At 37.7% G+C, this 19,665-nt stretch overlaps 1 protein-coding gene across 1 annotated transcript in view; it reads right to left on the bottom strand.

Moving 5' to 3' along the window:
- Positions 1-3,649: 3,649 nt before the first annotated feature.
- The window catches only part of BUB1B (BUB1 mitotic checkpoint serine/threonine kinase B), a 73,473-nt gene continuing 57,457 nt past the window's right edge, over positions 3,650-19,665 (bottom strand). The window contains 6 exon segments of the mRNA XM_079125970.1: positions 3,650-8,561; positions 11,305-11,411; positions 12,174-12,344; positions 15,990-16,072; positions 16,075-16,132; positions 17,150-17,299. Of these exon segments, the coding sequence (XP_078982096.1) occupies positions 8,330-8,561; positions 11,305-11,411; positions 12,174-12,344; positions 15,990-16,072; positions 16,075-16,132; positions 17,150-17,299 (801 nt within the window). The 3' untranslated portion in view covers positions 3,650-8,329.

The following is a 19,665-nucleotide window of genomic DNA, read 5'->3' as shown; positions in this document are numbered from 1 at the left end:
CCTGGAGGGGATAAACATGTTTCAATAAAGAGTAAGATAGGAGTCAACGGGTTGCAGCTGGAGGCCTAAGTGAATAAGAATCTCAGGCATCTCACTCAACCCTGGCTTCCATTCAACATCAGGGCAGACAAGTTCCAGCTGCCATCTATATACCTCTCTGGGCTGGGTGTTGGGTGTTGGAGGTTAATCCACTGTTTGATCCAAGCCCAGGGACTTTCATGTCTACTTTAACTAACTCTCACAACATCCCTTTGGAGTAAGAGGTGTCAGCACAAGTTTACAGAGGGACAGCAATGGCAGACCTACTTAGATAGGCAGCTGTTAACCAGCAGAACTGATGTTTTGGGCCCAAGTTTTCCAGTTCCTGAATTGGGCTCCTAGGGTTCCCTACATTTCTCCTTTCCTTATTCTGACTAATCAAGTGATTACCTTTCACTCTGTGGCTCAGGAGAGGAAAGTAGCAAAGAATAAAATAGAAATAGTTCCGAAAGCCTAAGCTCAAGCAGGGAAAGTCTCAAGAAGAGACTAAATGTCTTGGCTTCAAAGAAGGTCAGTAGGTTCTGCTTCCAAAGCTAGAAAGCTGTGTCTTCTGGCCAGGGAGAGGAAGAGAAAGACGGCAACAGGAGCAAGATGCAACTCTAGGTGACTTGACTAGTGGGCAGCAAGACACTGCCTGGTAGGTCAGAACAAATGGAACTGGAGAGAAAGTTTCCTGCATTCTGCCTAGAATAGAAGCAGCATGGCTATGAGCTAGAGACCCTTCAGATTGAAGTGTGGACTAAAAACCCGACCAGATGACCTTCTTAATACCTTGATGTGTAATTGATCCTGAGACTGTTTTAAGGATAAATATTTGTGACTCTCAAAAGAGGACAGTGGCCCCCAAAGGAGCTTACCTGCCTACCATCACAGGGAGATCTTCCCCCTAAGGCTGAGAGACCCCAACCTATCTTCAAGTTGAAGCTACAAGGTATTGAGGTACCAGTCAAATGTCTTCCCATAAAGAATCTATGGTGGCACCAGGCAATGGGGTTCCTGTCAGTAACAGGGAAATTGATGATGGAACCGGCTAACCTGGAACCTGTGCTACAAGAGAAGGGTGAACTGATAATTGTCAAACCAATCAAAGCTGGGGAAGAGGAGGAGGTTGTATGGTACTGCCGCTTTCCTAGCAAGTGCACTGGGCCAAGGAGATGGGGGAGTTGGTGTATGAGGTCTGGTAGGAATGTGGTAGGGTCATTTCATATGATGTGATCCCTGACTGGCTGAAGGGCGATGATTACCTACCTGCTCATGGCCATAGATCACGTGTGCTCTCCTTTCAGGTTTGCTTCAAGATCATCTTCTGCATTTATACAGAAACTTGCAACTTTGGGACTCATCTGCTTTTACCTTTTGGGGGGAATCTTAACCACACTCAGATCAAATATGTATTTCATGGCTACTCTTCAGAAGGCAGCTTGGGTGATGCTTTTTTTGAGTGCAGTGATCTGCCTCACCTTTTCCTGGCTCTTCCAACATCATCTTTTGTCAAAACCAGATCTTGCGAGACTGCTCTACTTATTATGGGGAGCTTTGTCCCCTGGCTCTACTACATCTTCTACTGCTTCTCACAGTGTGGACTGACCTAACTCTCCATCATCTGTGCCCTGGGCATTTCTGCATCCCTCTGGCATTGATTTGGCATTCTTAAGAACTGGCAGACAAGGCACCAGCAGACAAGAACAGGAGTACTGCTGAGACTAGGTCTGAGTGGTGTTGTGCTCATTACACACTTTCATAGACACTGGGCAAAAAACTTTCCATTCCCATTTCCCCTGGCTGGGGAGGGTGGGGATGGTCGACCTTAGCTATCCTCATCCTCAGCATTCACCTTCCTTGTCAAGACAACTACTGGCCACTCAGAGACAGCCCTTTGGCACTCGGTTGAAATTTTATCCCCTCCTCCAACTCTTTTTGGAAAATATGAACTGGGACTCTTCAGAAATTGTTTTTTCCTGGAAGAAAATGTACGTTCCTTACCTTCATCTTCACTTTGTAATATGACATGTAACAGGCCATCCATTTTTGTAGAACACTTTTCTTTTTTTTTTTTCTGATGGTGCTGGGGATTGAACCCAGGGCTTTGTGTTTGCAAGGCAAGCACACTACCAACTGAGCTATATCCCCAGACCTAGAACACTTTTCAAAAACAATTATAATCTAGTCCCATCTTTCTAGGGCCTGGACTTGCTTACACAGCAGGAAGAATAAAGCCACCAACTTTTTTATTGCCTAGCTAATCATGGAAATGTGTCCAGGCTTCAGACAACTTGAGTTTTAATTTTTTTCTTCTTGGTAAAGGGATGTAAGCATAAATGGAGGGGGATGGGGATGTAGCTCAATGGTAGAGCGCTTGCCTAGTATATTTGAGGCCCTGGGTTCAATCCCCAGCATTCCAAAAACAAGAAACACAAAGTGGAGAAAGATATCTGATGCTCATTACTAAGCTTTAAAAAGAAATCTGCTGGTCTGGGGCTGTAGCTCAGTGGTAGAGCGCTTGCCTAGCATGTGTGAAGCACTGGATTCAATCCTTAGCATCACATAAAAATAAATAAATAAAGGCATGCTTTTACAAGTACACACACAAAAAAAAACCTGCTACCATTGCTACTAGGTATCTTGATACAAAGACCACAATGATAATAAAGTACAGAAGACACTTGGCATTCCAAAAAAAAAAACAACAAAAAAACCAAAAGGTTAGTAAGCCTCCAATCAAATAGCTAGGCTCCCAATCTACTTGAGAAGTTTCCAGAGACCCTTAGACCATTAAAAATTAGAATTAAATCAATAATGGCATCTACAAGTATCCGTGCTAAAAGCTTTAATTTTCAGTCCTCTGTAAAGTGGGCACTTGGGTTATCCTCATTTTACAGAGGATGGCTCAGAGAGTTTATTCAATAATACACAACTAGGATTCAAATCCAAGCATTCTGGCTTCAAAGGCAGCATTTCTAACTACTGTGCCAGTGTTTGGTTTGACGCTACATGAGGGAGCCACCTCAATACTGAAGAGGTTCTAAGTAAAATTGACCACCTATAATATAAATGCTTCATGCAAATCCTAAACCAGGTTATACAAAGACAGAGAACTTGCAAAGGGCTTATGGAAGTTGGAAAGGTGAGGCATATAAATGTGCAAGGCCAAGGCAACTACTCACATAACACAGCAGAAGAATGATGCAGGCAAGAGCCATGGGGAGGTCTACACGTACCTTCCTACACCATGGAATCTCAGTCACTACCCATGTTCTAGGACATAGGACCATGCCTGTCTGAGTTCCCGAGTCCTGCATGACGGCCTTCTCATCTGGTGATGGGTAGCCTTGATATGGAAGATCCCTTCTAACAATGATAGTTGTGTTTCCTCTGTCTAACTCATATTTCTGCCAACCTTACACCCTCTGCTTGCTGGGACACCTTGATTCACTGGACAACACACTCATTTGCCCTTAGCTATCATGTCCTTTTGAATGATAGCTCAGTGAAACACCATGTCATCTTTTTCAGCTTTTAGTTTAACAATACCAGATTTTTAAATTTTTTTTAAATGCAAAGGCAAACAAATATGTAAATATATGAATATATATAAAATCTTTTTGTCCACAAATTTTAATTGGTTTTTATGAAATGCCATCTTCACTTTACTAATTTCATACAGAAGCAATTACATAAAATACATCATATGAACAGCCCAGTAAAATAAAACTACTTTGAAATTGCAGCATACATTGATTGATTCACCTATTTCAATTAAATGTTAGCCTGAATCAAACATACACAGGAAATAAAGTACACATTATGGTGGAATATACCTGTGAAAATAACATTTAGTTTTGAAAGGTGTAAATAAGACAATGAAGTATACTTCAATGTAAAGTCAACACATCAGTTACAACATATTAAAGAAATAGTGGTATGTTAAAAATGAAACATTGTGATTCTAGCCACATCTAGCACCTAGGATAGATTTCTCCCCCTGACCAAAGGTCCAATATAACAAATTTCTAAACTTGTGGCTGCTCTTTTATAATATTTCAAGTCACTCCTTATTTCTGAGAACTATGTGTTGATTCCAAGAATACTGTGTATAAAATCAATAATCAGGAATGGTGGTACATTTCTATAATCCCAGTAACTCAGGAGGAACATGAATTCAAGGCCAGCCTGGGCAACTTAGTGAGACCCTGTCTCAAAAAACAACAAAAAAGAAGGGCTGGGGATGTAGCTTAGTGGTAGAGTAACCCTGGGTTCAATCCCTAGTACCAAAAAAAAAAAAAAAAAGAAAAAAGAAAAAAAAAAAAATGGCTCATAGCTAGGTGCTCTAAAGCCTATAAAATAGTCTGTCTGTACCTCTGTACTCTGTACTAATTCCAGTGCTACTTTCCCAGGTTGTCACTTGGATTTCCCCTTGAAGGACCAAAGGGTGTTAGTGGATAGTGGATTGTTAATGTCTTTTGTCTAATGCTTTTTTTTTTTCTCCTTTAAGGTAAATAGTTTTATTCATTGAGGCATTGTACTAGGCATTAGGGTTAAAGTAGGAAACAAAGTAAATCTCTGCCCTTAAGGAACTTAAATTCTGATAGTGGGATCAGAAAAAAGGAAGTGTATGTACACACACACAGACACAAACACACACACATGGTGATAGGTGCTACAGAAATAAAGAGAGGTAAAAAAGGGACAGAAAGTAATAGTGAATGTGTGGGATGCTATGTATACACACTGGTCAGGGAAGGCATCTACATGAAGGGATGTAAGGGAGTCATCCACATAGAAGATCAGTGGAAAACAATTCCAGGAAAAAGAGATGGCAAAAAAAAGGCCATAAAGAGGAAAACAAGCAGGCATGTTTGAGGAACATTAAGGAAGCAGACAGACTACAATGGAATTAGCAAAGAAAAGGGGTCTGGGAAGAGGTCAAAGACTGGCAGGAATTAGAGCAAATAATATTTTGTAGGCCATAATAAATTCTTGGATTTTGGGTCACTTAAGATGGGAAATCATTGAGGTTCTGATTTGGCTTGAACAGGCTATGGAAAAAGCAAACTCTTGAGAATTTGAGATAATGTAGATGAAAATGATGTAAATATTTGCTGCAAGTACCATTGGCTTCCACATTGTCACTTAACCCTTGATTGAAATTTTATTTGAAAAAATTGCATATGTAGTGAACATGTACAAACATTTTTTTCTATTCTCTAAAAAATTTTTACAACTATTTTCATAGCATTTCTGTTGTAATAGTTATTACAAGTAATTTAGAGATGATTTAAAGTACTCGAGAGAATGTACATAGTATATGAGAAAATACTAAGCAATTTTATATAAGCGTTTGAGCAACTGTGGATTTTAGTATCCATGGGGTGAGGGTGGGAGTCCTGGAATCAATCCTGAAGATACTGAGGGAGATAAAGAACTAACTAGAGTTTATAGTGTTTTTATTTTTTTTTGGAGGACAACAGGAAGTCATGTTAAATTGAATTGTTTTGTTTTTGGTACTGTGAATTGAACCTAGGGGTGCTTCACCACTGAGCCATATCCCCAGCCCTTTTTATTATTTATTTTGGTTTGCTGGGATTATAGACCTGAGATGTGCCTAGCTAAATTGAACATTTTATCTACTATAGTAATAGCAATTTTCTTATTTATATCTTGGTTTTATGTCAATGATAAAGATTACAAAATCACCTAGTACTTCATATTTTTCTATTAAAATATTTGAATTATCCAAAATGGTTTTGTGAGTAAGCAGTGAAACAAGCAAGTCCACTGCATATGGCGGCTGTGCAATTTATTCACTGCATAAGGATACTGGACTGAGTGGGAAAAGAGCTGAAATTTAGTCAAGCTGTGGTGCACTGGAAGGTACTGAATCCGCTGAAGGAAGGAGTCTTTAACTGCCACAAAGGTGCTGTGTGAACTAGTGGTGGTACTGGAGATGAGTTCAAGCTTGGGGCTGGGGCTATAGCTCAGTTGGTAGAGTGCTTGCATCGAAAGCACAAGATCCTGCACTGCAAAGAGTTCAAGCTCTAATCTATTATTTCAATATCAGTTATTGAATAATCCACTGTTTCCCATACTGATTTAAAAATGTCACTATTAAGAGATGCCACAAGACTGCAAAGAAAGGACCTGGGAAGCAGCAGCCACATTAGTCATGGAATGAGGACTCAGAAGAAACTGGACAGGCTGGACTTGATCTTGGGAATTCCATCTTTGTGGACTGTGAGATAAAACATTTCTGTGGTTTAAGCTGCCAGTTTTAGTGTTTTGTTTGCCCTAACAAACTCACCAGATATATAGGCAAAATATTAACAGTGGTGACCATAGATGGTGGGATTATGAATGAATAAAACCTTAATTGTTGGCTGTTTTTTTCTTCTAATTTTTCTCAACTTGTGTTTAATACAAATACGTACAAACTAAACACAATTTTCAAAAACACTGGATTAGAACTGGGCTCCCTGATTTTTTTATGCTTTTCTTGAGTTTACCTTCTCAGGCTGTTGGGTGCTTGAGATGAGCCTGAATGTGGACCCTGAGTTGGGCTAGGAGGACACCCCAGAGCCAGGAAGAATGAACTCCTGGTCAGAGTGGAGTCGAGGATGAACAAAAATCCACATAAAATTCCACCTTTATCCTAATAATATTCATAGCTTTTATGTCTTTGGTGGAACCAAGGACCCCGTTAAGGTCAAAGTTCAGCTAGGCACAGTGATACACACCTATAATTCCAGTGACTCAGGAGATTGAGGCAGGAGTATCATTGAGGCCAGCCTCAGCAATTGAGCAAGCCCCTGTCTCAATACGCAAAGGGCTGGAAATTAGCTCAGTGGCAAAGTATTCCTGAATTTTTCAATCCTGAGAGGGAGGTGGAGGAAGGGAGAAAAAGAGAATGAATATGAATGTACATTTACTGTCCAGTCTCAGAGTAATGATTGTGTGTCAACACAGTGAATTGAGAAATGAAGTGAGCAGAGAGGAAAGGGGGGTTTGATTATAGAAAAGATATACATGTATCATTTTACATAATCAGTATGAGAAGCAAATGTGAGAATGTTTAAAGAGCTGTCTTTTGGTTAAGAGCAAATATTTCTAAGTTGATTATCTTTCAGATCCAAGTCATTTCACTGCTTCAACTATGTACAGTATGTTTAAATATTTTTAGTTGAGATATACTTAGGATATCCTTCTTTTTGGCAATTTTAGAATAGTAACAGTGACGAGAATGAAAAAAAAAAATCAGACAACAGCATGTAACATTAGATAATGTTGATATTTCAATATGAAATAGACAATTAGACAGTTCTCATTCCTCATTTCTCCAATTTTCTTCCATATCCCCAAGGTCAGGTATAATTTATGCTTGCACTTGGATTGGATGTCCAATGCTTCATTGAGACCTAGTCTCTTTAAAATTATCTTTTTATTCTGAGCCCCTGCTTCCTTAAATCTTCTAAACAAAAATTTCCTTTTATCCCTTCACTAATCCTTTCTTGCTCTAATTCATTCTGCATGTAATAATAAAATGGTGACTCTTCCATTTATGAAAGGTTGCTAAACCCTGTTCAAAATCTTTTCTTTTCCTTTCTAACAGCCACATTCCTAAATCAAGAGTCCCAGCAGCAGTAGCACTACTAGATTGTATAAATACCAAGAGTTGATAGATAAAAGTAAAAACATTGAAATATAAGCCATATATACAAAATACAATTTTGTCACTTGAAATTTAAGACAGTTTGGTGCTTTACTTACTTTTCAATTTAGATCACTTACTGGAAAGCCAGAAATACCTAAAGAAATGGTTGGCAATTCTGTCCTATTATAATCCTACCATAAGTGTTACAGATCTGGGATATATAAATTTCCAGTCATATAGCTCCTTTCTATAAAATTAAACCATTTATTTAGTTTGCAAAAAGTAGATGAAATATTAGAAGCACAAATTTAACAAATACTATTTTATTATTTATAAAATACAAGGTGACCATAAGAGCACATGTTACAAATTTCAAAAGGGAAAAAAAGTACAGGACAAAGTAGAGGCAAAAGGGTTAAATGACAACAGAATATCCATTCATATGGAATCAATGTAGAATAAAACATTTCTTTGTTATGGTTAGATAAGGCTGAGAGTAGGTCCACTACTGTGTTAAAAAAATGCCAGTTACTTAGAAATATACCTCTACTAAAAAGTAGAGAAGTATTGGTAGTACTTCTAAATGTGTCCTAAGTTAAATTACAGCATATACAGATCCAGGGTTCCACAATACAACCATTGATTTTAGGCAGGAATCTGTGAGAGACTTGACTGCCTATCTTGCTGAAAGAGCAAAGCCCCAGGACTAATTAACTTCCCTACCTTCCATAAGGCTTTGTTCAGGTGACTTTGGAATGTGGTATCAAAAACCCCATTCATTTCTGCTGCAAGTTCCCTCAGAATAGACACTGTGGACTCATCATTGGCATTCAGAATCCGCACAAAGAACTTATTCCACAGTTGACCATCCTTTAGCCTAAAATATATAAAACCATTTCCATCAAGATTAGGCATATAAAATTAGAATTCTTTCTACGATCAACTCAGCGGTACATTTATGCACCAAAATGATTTCAGGTAATAAATAGAAATCTAGTGTTAGGGATTATTCAGAGAGCTCTTTGAAAGCCCAGGGAGGAACCACAAAAAGAGCCTACCATTGGCGGAAAAGCTGTAATGCAATGCACATGGAAGGAAACCAATTCTCATTCAAATCTATATATTTCATCTGTATACTAAGATATACTTTTCTCCACAAATAGAAAAAAATTTGGTTCCTCTAACTTTCCTTGAGTCAAGTCATTAAAAAGACTACAGCTCCCCATGCAGTGGTTTATCATTCTCACAATTCTGAGAACACTAAATTTATCTGAAGCAATCTGCTTAAACCTATGATGTTTGTAACTCTGCTTACTATTATTTTTAACAGAAAACTTCTATCATTGTATAGGGCAGGGCTATACCCCACCTATTTCTGCTTGTGTCAGTCAGATCTGTCTGGGCCACAGCCTTCTGACTGGCTATGCCTGACTATTCTCTATACTGACACCATGTTCCAAGCCTATTTCTAAAATAGATATGAGAGGGTTGGGGATGTAGCTCAGGAGGAGAATGCTTGCCCTGGCATGTTCAAGGCCCTGAGTTCAATCCCTAGCACCATGCACACTCACACACAAAATACATGGAAGAGACAAATATGATGAGTAAAGTTCTGAATTAAATGAAGAGAAAAATAAAATTTGATGGTTTTTAGAGGGGAAAGTGGAAAAGGGGTGTGAAATCTTCAACAGTGATTTCTTTTGTCTGAACCAAAGAATGCACCAATAAGTCATAAACTGGTAAGTGTATGCTGAAAGTTATTAACTAAGATAAACGAAGGTGGAATACAACATATTTAATAAGTTTTACGAGTAGGTTTGAAGAACTAAGATTCTGAGACCAAGAAGCTCTTTTTTTGTGTGCATATATATGGTATTTATTTTTGAGCTGGGCATGGTGGTGGCACATCTGTAATCCAGCAGCTCAAGAGGCTGAGGCAGGAGGATCGAGAGTTGAAAGCCAGTCTCAGCAATTTAGCAAGGCCCTAAGCAACTCAGTGAGACCCTGTCTCTAAATAAAATACTTTAAAAGGACTGGGGAATGTGGTTCAGTGGTTAAGGACCTCTGGGTTCAATCCCTGGTACCAAAAACCAAAAATTTATTGGTGAATTATAATTATACATAATCATTGGGATTTGTTGCTACATATTTGTACTTGTTCATGACAATTTGATCAATTTAATTCCCCAAGTTCCTCTCCTTTCCCTCACCTCCTTCCTCCCCCTGGTACCCTTCCTCTATTCTACTGGTCTCCTTTCTCTTTTCATGAGACCCAACCTCCTTATCTTTCCTTTTTCTTTCTAGTTTCCACATGAAAGAAAATATATGACCCTTGAATTTCTGAGTTTGGCTTATTTTGCTCAAAATAATGTTTTCGAGTTCCATATATTTTACAGCAAATGACATAATTTCATTCTTTACGGTTGAGTAAAACTCCACTCTGTGTGTGTGTGTGTGTATCTCACATTTTCTTTATCCTTCATTGGCTTGATGGATACCTAGGCTGGTTCCATACTTCAGTTATTGTGAATTATACTGCTATAAGCAGATATGCATGTATTGCTATAATATGCTACTTTAATTCTTTTGGGTAAATACTGAATGATATAGTTGGGGTCATGGGATGGTTTCATTCCTAGTCTTAAGAAATCTCCATGGTTGTACTAACAACCCCATCAACCATGTAAAAGTGTTCCTTTTTCCCCATGTTCTCACCAACATTTAGCATTATTATTATTTTTTTCCATGTGAGGATCAAAACCAGGGTCTTGTGCATGCTAGACAAACAAGCTATACACCACTGAGCTACATCCCCAGCCCTATTATTTGTATTCTTGATGACTGTCATTCTAACTGGAGTGAGATGAAATCTCAGTGTAGTTTTGATTTGCATTTCCCTGACTGCTAAAGATATTAAAGACATTTTTTTTTCATATATCTATCGGCCATTTGTATTTTTTCTTTTGGATAAATGTCTGTTTAGCTCATTCTAAGCAGCTATTACTAAGAGATCATTTATTTCTTCACCAGGAGATTGAATTCTCTGGTTTGGTTCTACCCCCTAATTAAATAAATAATAGACTAAAATCGGTATATAATTTAGAAACCTTCAAGAGATGCTTATTAACTTTTGATAGAATGGCTGTTAAAAAGGGGTTTATGACTAATGCCAGTTGGTTAGAAAATTATTCCCCAAAAAACTTCTATTAACACTTTTAAACTGAGAAGCTTCCATACTAATCATCAATATTGATAAGCTCAGGTTCAGAATGTACTGAAATCTGAATAGTATGACTGTTTTGAAAAAAAAAAAAAAAAAAATATATATATATATATATATATATACCTTTAATTATTTATGTACAATGCTGAGAATTGAACTCAGTGCCTCACACATGCTAGGCAAGTGCTCTATCACTGTAGTATGACCCCAGTCCCTGAGTCTTATTTTTAATTAGCAAATCCTTTATCCTAAACCAGTGCTCTACTAAAAAATGATCTAAAATTACTGGAATCATGGCATTTGGTTTAAGAAAACTAAGATTACCAAAGCAGAGACAGAGCACCCAAGAGAGAAAATTATTTTCACAGGCAAAGACCCTGAAATCACCAATACTTACTCAGAAGTATTTTGGCTAAGTTTCCAGAGGGACCCATCCCAGAAGACCTGTAGGTGCTCCTTGAACAATAGTAAATGTGCTAAATCTGCTATACCAAACAGGTCTACCTGAAATCACAAAAAGCACCATCAGCTAAAAAAACTCTGCCTCATCACGGCAGTTTATTTAGGAAAGAAGTTGAAAGGTATTACAGAGCTTAACTAAGTTTATTTCATGACATACATTTTAGACTATTCCTTACCCTATAGGAAAGAGAGAAGCTCCCCAAAGAAGTGATCAACTCTATGGACGATCCTTAAGAAAAAAGATGACCAACTATCTGGACTATCAACTTAAATGTGTAGACCAACTGAATTTACGTGGATTCCAGTTGTGGTCTAAATGTGGCCCACATGACTACTTTAGATTCAGGCTACTTCAGTCAGTAAATGCCTTGTGTCTAGAGCTCAATCAGAAGAGATTTTTGCATATAATGCCAACATATAAAACACATTTGTCCTAATTTTCTTTTTATATACATTATTGCATTTGATCCATATAATAATTCTAATGTGTGAAGAACAGAGACTATTATCCTTATTTCATAGAGAAGACATAGAAAATGATTTATAAAAGATCACATGGATGGTAAATAGCAGACATGGTCCTAACACTTAGGTTACTAAGTTAGCCATGTGTATGTGTAAATTCTACAGTGCTGTGACAGGAAAAATGATACATTTCCTTGACTTGGTGATACAGTATTTGAAAACTAGGTCATCTATTCTAGGAGAGTCCACAGTAGTAAATACTAGCTTTTATAGCTTATGTAGATAAAGAAGAGATTAAGAAACCCTCTCCGTATTTCCTCAGGCTTGTTTTACACTTACCTGGTAGGGAGAAGAACAGTTAGCCAGAATCTTTTGTCCTTCTAGGATCTGAATAGTCCGAAAGCCGCTGAGGGTAAAAACGTCTAGCTGCACTCTAAGGTCAACACTGTATGAAAAGTCCACTATCTTCAAAGCTTGACTGTTCTTATTATAATCATAGGGATCGTGGATTCTAAGCCCAGATTTAAGAGAAAGAGATAATAAAAATAGGCCATGAAAGAAGCTGCATAGCTGATCTTTATTTAAAAAAAAAAAAAAAAAAATACTGCAGCTATGTATTAGCCATGCCAACAGCTCCTTCCAGTGGTCAGCAATGAAAATGCACACAAAGGAACAAGGTTAGTGTCCACCCTCCTGGATCCTAGTGGGGAATGTTAAGATCTCTTTGATGACACTATGTGTATCTAATAACAGTGCATGGCCACTGCAGAATAGTTATCAAGCTTTCATATTATATAGTAAGTACTGGAAGAAGAAAGCAGTTTTCTTCCTTATACTGTACAAATCAAAATATACAATAGCAGTTGAGTGTGGTGGCACATCCCTGCAATCCCAGCTACTCAGGAGACTAAGGCAGAAGGAAAGCAAGTTCAAGCCCAGCTTGAGAAACAGTAAAATACTGTCTTGAAAAACAAAAACAAAAACAGGGGCCAGGGGAGGCTGTAGATGTAGCTCAGTTGTATAGTACGCTTGAGTTCAATCCTTAGTACCAGAAAAAACAAAAACAAAAACAAACAACAACAACAACAACAACAAAACCATACAGTAGCAATGATTTATACACTAACAGGAATTATGATGGAGAAATTAAGCTTTTTTTTTTTTTTTTTTTTTTTTTTTGTGGTACTGGGGATTGAACTCAGGGCCTTGTGCTTGCGAGGCAAGCACTCTACCAGCTGAGTTACCTCCCCAGCCGAAATTAAGCTTTTATAGGTCTCACAGCCTTTCTTGTTTACTACTATAGATGGGCTTTCCTAATAGATTCTTCTTCCAGAGTTTAATAAAAACAAAACAAAATAAGGTTATTTTTTGGCAAAGTGTTGCCTATATTATAAAATTTCATGTTTCTATTAGACTAACACCATATTCTACCTTACTTCTATGCATTTACAGCTCTTACTTCCTTTTCATTTTTTGCTTTCTTCTGAGGTGCTGGGGATTCAAACCCCAGCACGTGCACACGCTCGGCAAGCGCTCTACAGGCCGAGCTAATCGCCCGCTTTACAGCTCTTATTTCCTAAGAAAATAATTCATAACACAAATTCACTACCAATTAATTCTATTTCATGTAATAAAGCTATTCTGAGGAGACATAGAAACTATTTGAGAGAAAAATAGATTATTTTCATGTGTTCCTTCTGTATTTCTCAAACTCCTGATTGATATAGGTAAAGGTCTTTTATTCCTAAATACAAGCTTTAACTAATCTAATCTATGGCACAGAATGATTTTACTTTAAAATTTACAACTCTCCTAGTTTTCCTTGGTCCTACATTCAACTTATTTTTGACCACCGTAAAACTATGATCATTTAAAAACACTTTTTTTAAACTTTGGAAAGGTAGAAAAAATGTTTCTTAGATGAACAAAAAGAAGCATAAGTTCACAAAGCCCTCTAAGCAGCTACTAACTCATTACCATGGGCAAAACTTTGGTTTTTTGGGATCTAATTTTTATTACCTCTCCAAAATACGTAGACATTGAACTAAGTGATTTTAATAGGTTCTTTATTTTGTGAATCTACATCAAATTTCTTGCTAAATTTAAGTAACGACAATATAGAAGGTAACATCCCTTTGACACAATATGTGTTTTCCTGGAGTCCCTGGTGGCTGAGAGAAGGGCTAGCTGAATACATGGACCACAAATGCCCAGTTCTGAAAAGGCTTAGAAAATACCTCTGATTCCAATTTTCAGAGCCTGGAGAACTCTATAACAGTCCTTTGAACTTTTAGTGTTGTGAAGTAGGGTCACAATAAAAACAGAGTATTTGGTGGTCAAAATGGCTGGGGGAATGTTACTTGCACTTAATTGGGTGGATGGGGGATTTATGGGGAATAGGGATATAAAACATCCTGCAATGCTTGGAACAGACCTGCACAAAGAATTGTCTCATCCAAAATACCTATGGGGCTCTTGATAAGAAATGTTGCTACATTATGTCTGGGCAAATCATTAAGACTACTATCTTGCTAGGTGAGGTGGTGCATGCCTGTAATTCCAGTGGCCCAGGAAGCTGAGGCAGGAGGATCACAAGTTCAAAGCCAGCCTCAGGAACTTAGTGAGGCCCTAATTTAGCAAGACCCCGTCTCAAAATAAACCAAAAAGGGTTGGGTATATTGCTCAGTGGTTGAGTACCCCTAGGTTCAATCACCAGTACCAAAAGGGCGGGGCAGGGAGTGCGGGGGAAGATTACTATCTTAACCAGGCATGGTGTATTTTCAATCCCAGCTACACAGGAGGCTGAAGCAGGATTTTAAGTTTGAGGCTGGTCTGGGCAACACAGCAAGATCCTGTTCCAAAAATAAAAACTGAGAAGGGTTGATTGGGGGCATTACTGAGTGCCTAGTATGTGCTAGACCCAGGGTTCAATAACTACTACTGTAGGGAGGTTAAAGACTGCTATCTCAGGAGAAAAGGTGGGATTCTCTAGTTCTTTTGGTTATAATTGCAGAAATACACTGAAGGTTCCTTTCATTTTGATGCCAACTATGTTTGCATCGAATTCAGCCTTTTCTTACAGGTTAAATAGTCAGAAGAAAGGCAAAATAAAGATTTCGTGGCTAGGTGTGGTGGCACATGCCTGCAATCTCTATGGTTACAGAGGATAAAGTAGGATTCAAATTCAAGGCCAGCCTTGGCAACTCAGACACTGTCTCAAAATAGGTGGTATATTGCCCCTGGGTTCAATCCCCACTACTGAAGTGGTGGTGGGCAGGGATTCTAGATCTTAGTGTATGTTAATGACCTTAGAAAGTTAACTGCTTACCCAAGACACAGGATTGAGGGAGACAAAGCATCTTTAAATTAGGTCACTACTCAAATACCATGAGATCAATAATCACTAAAAGAGTGTACTGGTTCTCTAATCCTTTTCATAAAACAAAGATCTTGGGCCATCTTTTCTTGTATGTGACTCAACATTTTCTATATTTTTTCAGTTCTAATTATTTTGGCTTCATTTCTTTTTTCTTGCTCTTGCTCACCCCCTAAATCTTATGGCTAACCTGGGTTAAATTTGAAGACTAAGTCCTTTTACTTGGTTTATATTTGCATTCTGATTCTACTAACTTCTTTTGGCTATTATCTCAGTTTAGCCTGACTTAAGCTTTGGTCTTTGAAACTGAGCAGTGCCTCTATTGCTGCTGTATCTGCATTTTCCCCACTCAAAATAATTACTACACAATGTAAGTTACATTTCTCAAAATATTTATACTTTATATCTCTTCATGAGATAAACCAACAGTTAATTCTTTTATCTGAATTAATGTATTTCTTCAATGTGTTTTTTCTTTTCTTTTTTAGTAGTTGGACACAATATCTTTATTTTCTTTATTTTCATGAGGTGCTGAGGATTGAACACAGTGCCTCACACAGGTTAGCCATGCATTCTGACACTGAGCTACAACACAAGCCTTCAATGTGTTTTTTCTTTAAGTTCTTTTAATCTATTTCTAATGATTACTGACTTTTAGGTAGCAAATATTCTCTTAATAAAATGTGTTCACTGATATGGCATTTATCAAAAAGCATACACACAAAAAGGCAATTACCCACGTTTAAAGAGAAAGCTGGCAATTAGAATTAAAGAGACCAACCTGTTCTTAGAATCAGACTCCTTGGACTCAAGTCTCCATGGACTATTTCTGCTTTGTGTAGCTTTTCTACTATTGTCAAAGGTTATAAATAATCAACATTGTTATTTCATGGGTAATAAATTCACTGTGCTGGAGAAGATCCTGGAAGTAGAAGAGAAAACTTGCAATTTCTCCAGTTGGGGCAGTTACAGTTACACTTAATACCTTGATAACTGCTGCTTCCTTTTTGTTTTCCTACTAGAATGCTTACTGGGCCTATGTCCCAGTTTTAACAACACTATGATCTCCCATAATATTGTAAGGATTTAACGAGATAAAGGAAAAAGAGTATCAAGGATGAGTCTCATCCATAATAGGTGTTCTGTAAGATGTTTTAAAATAATTTCATTCCAACCATTTTAAAGAATTCATATTACTATCAAAATCCTCCATAAAAATTTCTTGAGAACATGCCAGGGCTGGGGGGTCTGGCTGGGTGACAGAGCACTTGCCTAACATGTGCAAGGCTCTGAGTCCCTAGCAATGGGGTGGGGGTTGGGGGAGCCAAAGAATAAAATTGTATGTTGTGCTTGGGCTTTTTTTTGTGTGTGGTGCTGGGGACTGAACCCAGGGTCTTGTGCTTGCAAGGCAAGCACTTTACCAACTGAGCTATCTCCCCAGCCCGTGTTTGGGTTTTAAAATAATCCTAGGAATATTACAGTGGGGCATGCCCAGTGACTTGGGAAGCTAAGGCAAGAGAATTACAAGTTCAAGGCCAGTCTCAACAACTTAGCCAGCCCTAAGCAACTTAGTGAGACCCTGTCTCAAAATAAAAAAATAAAAAGGGCTGGGAATGTAGCTCAGTGGTAAAATATCCCAGGGTTCAATAGCCCCCTCCACCAAAATCCTGGGGGATGGGTGTGCTATATATAAAACAAGAGTGTCTATGAGATAACTATCCTAGTTAGATGACTGGCTCATGGGAGTTATAATTCTATCTTCTTTTTTGGTCAAAATAAAAAGTTAAAAAAAGAAAACCTGTGAAAAGAAAATGATTAATTCTTTAAACTTTTAATTAATCTGCTAGAACAATGGCAGGAATATTGTACTACATTCTTTTGCTAAATGGAGCTTAACTACTTAAGAACTGTGAATTATGTATTTAGTATTAATGCAAACCTGCAGGGTGGAGCAGTTTATATACTGGTACCAAACAATACAGCCATCTTCATATTGATAATAGCTGCAAAGCTGATCACACTCCTCATTTAAACGTTCCTTTAACTTGAGGTTGATATAAAAGTCCCATGGGACAGACTGAGAAGATACCTGTAAGACATTTTAAAAATAAGAGCAACTATAATCTGTGGTTATGATTAGCAAACCAAAAACACATTCTTTCTAATCTTCTGAAAATCCAACACAAATAATAGTAAAGGAACTTTTCATTTTTCCCCTTAAAGGAACATCTTAAAGGGCATAAAACTACAATAAGGGACAAAATAACAAGAAGATTCTGGAAGCTAGAAAGAGTATAAGAGGTTAACAATTAAGTTACATGACCCAAGGAAAGCAGATACTAGTAGTAAAGAAAACTAAAGAGCAACCAGTTGCTCTTGTAGACCAGATCCCTATAGAATATTACTGGTGGCAACAACTACTTATGGAAGTAAGGCTAAGGGTAGAGTTAAAATAGTGATTGAACTCCATTTAAGAGGAAGTTAGACCATGGATTCCCCCTCTTGCTTCTATGGTCTAGCCTAGCAACTGCCTCCCCACAATGCCAATCCCTTACCAGAAGACTAGAAGTATGTTTCATAGAAAAATATCAATAATGGAGCTTTGGACTAGAGGACACTAGGTACCAGTAAAGACGGAATTAGGAAACCAGGAAAAAGTTTATATATGAATGTTAAGATGTAACTCCCTACCCTACCATTCTCCGAACTAATTTCCTTCTTGGCTTTCAGAAAGCTAGCAGACAGGCTTTATGCTCTAAACAGGAAATTAGAAGTGTTCTTAGGAGAATCTGATTGGCTCAATAAAAAAAGATCTAAAAATTGAAGGATTTTCCAATAAAATGACCAACCTACATCATCCCATAGTGAGGTATATAGCTATTAACGTTCCCCTACATTTACAGAGCTTTCCATTAGTTTTTAGTGTTCCACACTAAAATCTGAATAGAGAGTCACAGTCTCAGAGAAAGCCTCTAATATGAAAGACAGAAATGTAAAAAGACAAAAACAGAAGGGAAACATGATGCAGGGAGAAAAAACATTTGAAGTAGCACTAATATCACAAAGAGATGAGTAGTCCATCTATTGTTGAAATGAAGAACAGAATGCTACAAAGAAAATTCTAGGGACAAAAAAAGAACTCTGATAAATGAAAAACAAACCAGCTTGGTGGCACACATCTGTAATCCCAGTAATTTGGGAGGCTGTGGTAGGAGGATCTCAAGTTAAAGGTCAGCCTTAGAAGACTCTTAGCAACTTTGCAAGACCCTGTCTCAAAATATAAAAAGAATTGGGTCAGGTGTGGTGGGGTGGAACAGGTCTGTAATCCCAGTGGCTCGGGAGGTGGAGGCAGGAGGACTGCGAGTTTAAAGCCAGCCTCAGCAACGCAAGGTATTAAGCAACTCAGTGAGACCCTGTGGCCCAGAGTACAATCTCTGATACCCAAAAAAACAAAAATTAAAAAATAAAAATAAAAATAAAAAAGGACTGGGATGTAGCTCAATGGTAAAATGCCCCTGGGTTCAATTCTCTATATCCCCACCGAACAAAACAAAAAAACAGTGAAAAGACTGAAAACAAAGTTGATAAAAATACAGTTGAAACTCTGTATTTGCAGGTTCTACATTGGAAAATTGACTAAACATGAATAGAAAAATTGGGGAGAAAAAATTGCACTTTCACTGAGCATTTACAAACTTTTTTCCTTGTTATTCTGTAAACACAGTAGAACAACTATGCACATAGCATTTATATTGTGTTAGGTATTATAAGTAATCTAGAGACAACTTAAAATATACTGGAGGCTATGCATAGGTTATATGCAACTACTACACCATTTTATATAAGAGACCCGAGCATCCTCAGATTTTGGTATCTGTTGAGGGTCATGGAACCAATCTTCCACAGATACCAAGGGACAATTACTCTATAGAAAGTAAACCAATTCCAGGAGTGATGGGGCATGCCTGTAATCCCAGTGAATCAGGAGGCTGAGACAGGAGGATTGCAAGTTCAAAGCCAGCCTCAGCAACTTGGTGAGCCCCTAAGTAACTAAGCAGAAGTCTTGTCTCAAAATAAACAAACAAATAATAGAAAGGACTGGGAATGTAGTTCAGTGATTAAGCATGAGTTCAGCCGCTGTTACCAAATAAAAAAGTAAAGCCAAAGGATAGAGAGATAGAAAATAGGAGGGAAAAAGAAAATTTTTTTAGAGGTCCTATACAGGAGACTCTATATCCTTATAAAAGAAATTACTGAAAGTTCTTTTATTTCTCTACATTGAGAGAACAGAGAATGAGGGGAAGAAATAATTTTTTTTTTCATTGAAGAAAATTTCTCAGAACTGAAGGAATTTTCAGATTGAAATGGCCACTGAGTGTCTAGTGCATAGGTGACAAGAGCTTATACCAAAGTATGTAATTTTGACATTTCAGAATACTGGAGAAAAACGTAAGA

The sequence above is a fragment of the Sciurus vulgaris genome (genome assembly GCF_902686455.1).
Source record: "Sciurus vulgaris genome assembly, chromosome: 2".
Classification (NCBI taxonomy): Eukaryota; Metazoa; Chordata; class Mammalia; order Rodentia; family Sciuridae; genus Sciurus; species Sciurus vulgaris.
The sequence above is the reverse complement of the archived record's forward strand: the minus strand, read 5'-3'. Positions and strand labels throughout refer to the sequence as shown.